This window comes from Odontesthes bonariensis, chromosome 4 (genome assembly GCF_027942865.1).
Source record: "Odontesthes bonariensis isolate fOdoBon6 chromosome 4, fOdoBon6.hap1, whole genome shotgun sequence".
NCBI classification, from domain to species: Eukaryota; Metazoa; Chordata; class Actinopteri; order Atheriniformes; family Atherinopsidae; genus Odontesthes; species Odontesthes bonariensis.
Window position 1 is genome coordinate 42,953,248 of NC_134509.1, and position 8,503 is coordinate 42,961,750.

The 8,503-nt window shown below is 44.1% G+C and overlaps 1 protein-coding gene across 1 annotated transcript; it reads right to left on the reverse strand.

Annotated features, from left to right (window-relative positions):
• Positions 1-4,917: 4,917 nt before the first annotated feature.
• On the reverse strand, positions 4,918-6,819 carry LOC142379174 (E3 SUMO-protein ligase ZBED1-like). The gene is made up of 3 exons (XM_075464305.1): positions 6,564-6,819; positions 5,894-6,447; positions 4,918-5,628 (listed from the first exon to the last, which is right to left on the reverse strand). Exons 1-3 carry the CDS (start codon positions 6,817-6,819, stop codon positions 4,918-4,920), a joined length of 1,521 nt encoding a protein of 506 aa, XP_075320420.1.
• Between the last annotated feature and the right edge of the window lie 1,684 nt (positions 6,820-8,503).

The window sequence follows — 8,503 nt, forward strand, 5'->3', positions numbered from 1 at the left end:
CGTTTAGAGCTCAGTGAGCAGGCCGTTACAGCAGTCTAACCTGCTGGAGACAAACGCATGGATCAGTCTCTCTAAGTCTGGTTTAGACACTATTCCTTTGATTCTGGCAATGTTTTTTAGATGGTAAAAAGCTGCTGATGTTACTGATTTAATGTGGCTGTTAAAGTTCAGGTCTGAGTCCAATATTACCCCGAGATTTCTAACTTGATAGTTAGGTTTTAGAGAGAGAGTCTCAAGGTGACTAATAACACTTTCTCTTTGTTTCTGTGGGCCACAGACAATGATTTCAGTTTTGTCTGAGTTTAGCTGGAGGAAATTGTTTTGCATCCACACACTGATCTGTTCGATGCAGTGACACAGTGTATCTACAGGCCCGTGTTCTCCTGCCGTCAGTGACACGTAGATCTGAGTGTCATCTGCATAGTGGTGGTAGGACACATAGCTGCGTATTAGCTGGCCTAATGGAAGCATGTACAGATTGAACAATACGGGTCCCAGGATTGACCCGTGGGGAACCCCACAGGTCATAGCCATTTGGTCTCAGACACAGTTACCAATTTCAATAAAATATTTCCTGTCCTCGAGATAGGACTTGAACCAGTTTAAAGCACGACCAGAGATTCCCACCCAGTCTTCTAACCTCTGTAATAAGATCGCATGGTCAACTGTGTCAAAGGCAGCACTCAGGTCCAGCAGAACTAAGACTGAGACTTTACTTGCATCTGTGTTCAGGCGGATGTCATTTGTCACCTTGATCAGAGCTGTCTCAGTGCTGTGGTGGGGCCTAAAGCCTGATTGGAAAGTATCAAAAGCATTGTTAGACAGGAGAAAGTCACTAAGCTGTTGGTATACAACTTTTTCTAGGACTTTGCCTAAGAATGGCAGGTTTGATATGGGCCGGTAGTTGTTCAGTACTGTGGCATCAAGTTTGCTCTTCTTTAGAAGGGGCTTAATGACAGCAGTTTTTAAGGCCTTTGGAAATGTTCCAGTCTGGAGTGAGATGTTGACTAGATGAGCGAGTTGTGGTAACAAACTGCTCAGCACAGACTTTAGGAATCTAGTGGGCAACTCATCAAGGCAGCACGTTGATGAACTCAGACTGCAGATGGTCTCTTCGAAATGTGTCAGCTCTAGGTGTCTAGCTGGCTGCAGAGTAGTTATTTGTGTTGTGGAAATGATTGTATTTTTAATGGCTTGAACTTTGTCATTAAAGAATATTGCAAACTCATTACACTTGGATGTAGAAATGAGTTCTAAAGGCAGTGAAACTGGAGGGTTTGTTAATCTGTTTACTGTAGCAAATAGGACACGAGAGTTGTTACTGCAGTTTTTGATGATTTCAGAAAAATAACTCTCCCTTGTTCTACGCAAAGTCTGGTTGAACACACATAGCTTTTCTTTGTAAGTCTCATAATGAACCTGGAGCTTTGACTTGCACCATTTCCGTTTGGCTCTCCGGCACTCCCTTTTCTGTGCCCTGACCGACTCTTCTTTCCTCCATGGCGCCCTTTGCCTACTTTTAACCATTCTAACCTTGACAGGAGCAATGGTATCCAAAACATTTAAGAGACTTGATGTGTAAGAGTTCAACAGATCATCAACATCAGAACACAGGATGTTCTCAAACCTAATCATTTCCATAAACTGTGTCCCTGTTCTGTCATTTATGAGTCTTTCCCGAACAACTGCAGACCCAGCTGCTGGTTTGGGTATAACAGACAGGTCGAAGAAAACACAGAAATGATCAGATAAAGCAACATCGACGACATTCACGTTTGAAATAACAACACCCCTTGAAATGAGCACATCTAGAGTGTGCCCTCTGTTGTGGGTGGGTTCAGTCACATGCTGAGTTAGACCAAACATTTCAAGGACAGCAGTGAGCTCTTTAGCTTGCTTGTTATGGGCTACATCCACGTGCACATTCAAGTCCCCTGTTATGACTAAACAGTCAAAAGCAGTGCACACAATTGAAAATAGTTCAGTAAAATCATCAATAAAACAATTCTGTGGTGGTTTATAAATGGTGATATAAAGTATGGAAGATTGTTTTATCTCCATTTTGAATGACACATACTCAAATGATGAAAAAACCCCAAATGACAACTTGTGGGTGGGTATATTGTCCCTGAAAATGGCACAAACACCCCCACCCCTCGTGTTTCAGACACAAAATTGAAGTGAGGTGGACTAGACTCAATCAGGACTGCATTTGCTGTGTTTTTGTCGAGCCATGTCTCAGTTAAAAACATAAAATCAAGATTGTGAGAGGAAATAAAACTATTTATCAGGAATGATTTGTTACTTAAAGATCTGACATTGAGTACTGCGTGTTTGAGATTATTTATAGTTGAACTGGATGCTGTGTTCTTGCAAGGGATATGGATAAGATTTCTCTGATTGGACAGTCTGATCCCTCTCTTCACTCCATCCTTGGACCTCTAGTTGAGATGGTGTTTACCAACACAGAGGCCCTTAGGGTCCTAGACAACAGCATTGACACTGTTGGAAATGACAGGTGTGGGCACCGGTGGTGGGGACCAAGCTGGGGGGGCTTTGGTCGATGGAGTAGGCTGGGGAGGGAGGGGGCTCGATGCTTCTTTGAGGATAGAATTCTTGATCTTGCCATGTTTGGCGGGAGAGGAACCATTTTAATCCCCGATTTCACCAAGCTTTCAAGGTGATCAGGAAATCTCCTGGGTGACGGTGGAGAAGAGAACGATGGTGAAACATCTCTGGAGGGTGTAGATGCAGCAGGTGGGCCCCAGGCCTGTGGTGGGGGCCGTGGTGAAGGCGATGGTGGAGCTGCTGAATCCTGTGTTCGGGATGCTGGAGGTGCTGCTGTGGCTGTTGTGGCTGAATCCTTTGGTGGGTCCTTGGGTGGCGAGGCAGGAGTTCTTCTCTGGCTCCTCTTCTCTCTCGGCGGCAGCACAGGACCTGGTCCTGGTCCTGGCCCTGGCCCCTTCTGATGCCTCAGAGCGTGGAGGAGATAATCTGTCAGTCGTCTCACTCCACCTCTGTTCAGGTGTGGGCCTTTTCTTTGAAACAGATCAAGTTCTCAATGAAATGCAGTCCTCTGGACTCACAGACTTTGGACAACCATGTGTTCAACTGAAGCAGCCGGCTGAATTTGTTGATCCTCCTGTCGATGTTTGGGAGAGGTCCACTTATGAATGTTGGTATCGTCACTTTATCAAGACTCTCAAACAGTTTCTCAAAGTCTTTTTTTAAGATTTCAGACTGATTCTCTCTGATGTCCATTCTACATTATTATGTAGGATAATGAGAGGTAGGTCATTACTAAAAATAGAGAAGAAGAGAGCACCTAAGCAGCTACTTTGGGGAACTCCACACTAATGGGGTCCTGTCCCTCAGTAGTAGGGCTGTCAAAATTGCTCAAAAATGACATTCGAATATTCGTTTGAAAAAAAATCACGAATTCGAACTATTCGAATATCTGGTTGCCCATTTTACGCATTTGCCGTGTAGCCCATTTACGGCAATAATGCGTCAAAAACATAGTTAAAATCAGATCATTAAATCATCATATATAGCCTATATAATATTACAATTCAATAACGCACACATATAATCATGAAAAAAGCTTATTTCCGATCACTGTAGCCCGGAGCCACAACTTTGTTTCGCTTGCATTTCACCACCACACCACCAAGCGCGCAAACCCTTGTAATCCGAAGAAGAAGATGTTACAAAGTAGCCTATGCTGCTACTGGTACTTCCTTGCTTTGACTACCCTTCGTAGAGAGAAAAAATGCATGCCTACGTTTTCCACTGTGCCAGCGAAAGGACCTGCGCGACGTTCACTGTTCGGATTCACCATGAAAAAAAAGCCTCGGACTTTGCCGTTATGCGCAGCTTTTATCAACCACAATAGCCTACTACAACTAGCTCCCCTGAGCTCTAATCTCGAATGCTTGCTTGGTTGAATAATATGGGCCTATAAGCGCGGCTCAAAAACAGTTGTGAAAAAGAATTAATAAATGTCCATGTCTGTTCATGGCAGTCTTGCACAGACAACCTCTCAAGTTAAACAAAAAGACAGGAACAAAGAATGATGCACACGTAGGATACAAGGGGATTTGTCATGTGCAACCGTGGCTAAGCTGGGTTATACTCAAGGGAAAAAAAAACTTTATAACCATCATCGCAAGCGGCACTGCTTTCCCTACATTTGCGGAATGGGAAAGGGGCTTTTTGGCTCGCAATGACACAGACGAGTTAACAAAGATGAACAAACTGCGCCCGCGGTGCCTCACTGCCTTGTTGATTGATCAGTGGCGTGTCGCCAGGATTTTTGTCCACAGAAGCCAAATAAATCGGTTTAGGGAATCTCATATACTTGCATAATTATGTCTACGATAGTCCTACTATCCGCTAGTTGAACCAGGAGAGCGTGGCTTGGTGCTTGGTTTATTTTTTTGTTTGTTTATTAGGTTTTTTGGAGAGGAGACCTATAATCACAGTTAGCCTATAATTCGAACCCAGGACAAAACAACCCAAAGATATATCATTGTTAATTTATTTAAGCACAATTTACAACGTTTACACAATAGTTTAGCCTATAACATTAACTTTCAATTTCTCTTGCTCCACCTATACTCTGTGCATTTTTAAACGACAAGAAGGAACGCTCAAGTGGACAAAACATGGCCTTAACAACTTGGCCTAAACTGTGTAAAGCATGAATCAACAGACATGTCATGCATCATGTAAATCATCCCACAAATGATGCTGCATAGGCTATAACGTTAACAAAATATTCGAACACAATTACAAAAAAATCACAAGTTTTTACAAACACGTTCTTATTCTTGATGATTTGATTGATGAACGAAACGAAAAAAAGAAAAAAAAATTACTGCAATTTAGCCTACTATAAGTGCATTGCCTCCTGCCTTACAGGTTATTCGCCAAAAAGACCAGATAGTCCACATTTGAAGGGGCCAAGGCTGCTCTCTTTTTGTGCACAATGTGCCCAGCGGAGGAAAAGACGCGTTCCGAGCGCACTGATGACCCGGGGACAGACAGGTATTTTTTGGCCATCTGGGCAATGTGAGGGTATCTGCCGCCCGACGTTTTCCACCACACGAGTGGATTGTCTTGAGGGGGTATGGGGGATTCCTGAACATACATGGCCATCTCTTTTTGGAGCAGCAGACTGATGTCCTGGTTTTGGGGGCGGGTGTCGCACATGCCTCCAAACAAACTCTCCATGGCCGACAAAGCCGATTTGGGTTGCTGCTCGCGTGGCCTTTCGGCAGCCTCATCCCCTCCTCCCACATTCGCCTCCTTCATCTCCTCCAACACTGCCAGATGCACCTGGCGTTTCTGATCCTCTTCCAAATGATGGAGTTGATGGAAACGAGGATCCAGATAACTGGCTTTGTTGAGTAGGATGTGTGGGCCCTGTTCCTCGCCATATCGCTTCCCGAGGTCTGCCGCAATTCTTGCCTTCATTTCTAGCAGCGCTGTCGGTTCTCCTTCGCTTGTTCGCTTGAGCTGTGCCAGCAGAACATGAATGATTGGCAAGACCGCCGACGCTGTTGGGTAGGCATCGGTAGACAGCGCTTCGGTCGCCACTTTGAAGGGCTTCAGGATCTCTTGCACCTGCAATGAACAAGTAAATAAAATGTATTGGTGTCATTAGAAAAATAAAAAGTAAATGATAATAATAATAATAGGCCTAATAATACGCAATGACAGCCTAATAGACCCTAATAGGCCTAATATAGGGCCTAATAAATAATAACAACAATAATAATAATAATAATAATTGTTATTATTAGGCCTATTATTTGATTATAATACATGTTTGGACACACTGGCATATAACAACAGCTTTGCATTCACAATGGGCATTTAAGAAGCTCACCTTCTCCATTAGGGACCATTCGCTGGTCGTCAGCTCTATTCGAGACAGCTTCCTCTCAAAGATGACCGCAGACACGGCCGCTTGCTGCGCTGATGCTCGGCACACCATGTCGTAAGTGCTGTTCCAGCGCGTTGGACAGTCATTGATCAGCTTCTCCGTCTTCAGTCCGAGGAGCTGTTGTTTCTGCTGAAGGAGGTAACTGTCTGCTGATGACTTACTGAAGTGCGAGGCCGCCACTTTAAGCCTAGCGATGGGAATTTCAATGGCTCTGACCCCGAGCCCTTTCCTCACAGCCAAATTAATTGTGTGTGCCACACATGGTATATTTACCATTTCAAGGTGTTTTTCGATGGCATTTACGTAATTGGAGGCATTGTCAGTTGTGACACTGATGACCGACTCCCTCTTTAGGCCATAAACGTCCAAGATGTCTGTAAGACATTGGCTCACATTCTCCGCTGTGTGGCTCACCTTGAGCTCTTTGGTTTGCAGAACGCTGTTGATGATCTCCCAGTCATCATTAATCCAGTGGGCCGTGGCGGTGACATACGATGCTGTTGTTAAAGATGTCCACCCGTGGTAAGAGCCACGTTTTTCCCCTGAATCGACAGCTTCAGTTGATCTGCGGTGCGGTTGTACAGGTCCGCTATCCTTTGTGTGACAGTCCCACGGCTGGGGACACGGTACCTGGGCTCCATCTCTCGGCAGAACTCTTTAAAACCTTCATCCTCCACAACACTTATCGGCCTCATGCCTTTACAGACAAATTTGACCAATTTTTGGGTGATGGCCTCCTGTCTTGGTGCTGCCAGTGAGCTTGTGGCAGTGGGCTTAAGGAAGGAGTCGAGCCGTGGCTGTTTAGCTGATGGTCCACCTTCTACACGGGCAAGGTCATCCGGGTGTGCCGTGGACAGATGTGCCCACATGTTGCTCGTAGTGGAGTGGTATGCCAACTCAACTTTACACACCTTGCATATCACCTTGTGTCTTGGCTCCAGAATTTTCCCCCGTTCGGCCCAAAACCCGAAAAATTTCCATACGGAGCTAGTAAGATTGCGGGGGGTTTTAATTTCCCTCCCCACGTCTGTCGCGTTGCATGCTGCATTTTCGGCCATCTTTCATCTGTCAACTTTGTTTCTTCATGTAACCTTATGTATCTAATATCATGACGTAGCTGTGTTTTGGTTTTTGCGCTGATGTGATTCGTTTACATTTCGCGGGCATGTGTACTGTACAGTACATCATTACGTAGCTATGTTCTGTGTTTGCGCTGCAGTGGTTTGTTGAAATTTCCCGCGCATATGCACGTACAGTAGTACAGTAGCCAATCAGATTACGCTGTAGTCTTACAGTATCAGATTACAGCAGAGACGGTATGAGCTTAAAGCGAGAGACATCGCGAACAGTCAGAGGCTCATTCACAAAGCAGATGGAGGCGCTTGTACCGCGGGAGTGTTTTTTTCACATTCAAATATTAATTTGTCGCTTGTACCGCGGGAGTGTTTTTTAACATTCGAATATTAATTTTCACGTTCGAATTCGCTTTTTGGGATACTATTCGAACTCGAATTCGAACTTCGAATATTCGTTGACAGCCCTACTCAGTAGAGCTTCATGTTACCCAACACTGCAGGTAAAATCATTCTAGAAATATCTCCATTTTGTGGCAACTCCAGGATGTAAGATTTTCTTTATTTTCAAAGATCTTTTAAAAAAAAAAGATTTTTTTTGGTTAACTTTCTGATAACGTTTTACTTATTTTCTCCCATTTTTGTTAGTTTTAGTGCTATACAGTTGAAACAAGGCATAATTTCCACTTCACAGCTGTGCATCACTGTTTTGAACATGCGACACAATAAAAACACTTGAAACAGAATAATATTTATAGAATAAAGGCAAGTTGTGGTCATGGTTGGGTTTAGGTTAAGTCTCCACAAAATGAATGTTAATCTATGAAATGGCGTGTGTGTGTGTGTGTGTGTGTGTGTGTGTGTGTGTGTGTGTGTGTGTGTGTGTGTGTGTGTGTGTGTGTACAGAGCAGCAGAAGGGGCTTAGAAGACAATAGATCTGACACTAACAGAAGAGATTAACAGAGGAGGGAAAAAATAAAAAGAATTAAATCGGCAACAAAATTTCACTTTACAGACCCCGGCCTGCTTCCACTGCACTTAGTATTTTTGATACAATTTTCATTCAGCATTATCCTTTATACATTACATTACTTTACCATGAATTAGAAGGTAGAGAGCATCTGCTGCAAGGGACAGCTAACCCAATGAGTCTATAGCCGCTTTCGGACTGTAGGAACCATTGGCAGTTCTAATAACCTTTTAATCCGCGGGGCCGTTTTCTCCCGTGTTCGGACATACAGGAACTCGGGGCTATCTCCCTTAGTTATAACCATTTAGCTCCTTCTCCGAGGTCGGGTCTTTTCATGGTTTCTATAGAACACATCTGACGGAGGTGTGTGGTGGTCGGTAGCTACGCCCCATGTCATGCTATCACGGCTGAAATGTTTCATCATACCACACAGACAGAACCGGCGGGTGTTTAATAAGTTAAACTTACACTGGTCTCATTTGTCTGCAGCGCTCTGCTCTCCTTCCTTAC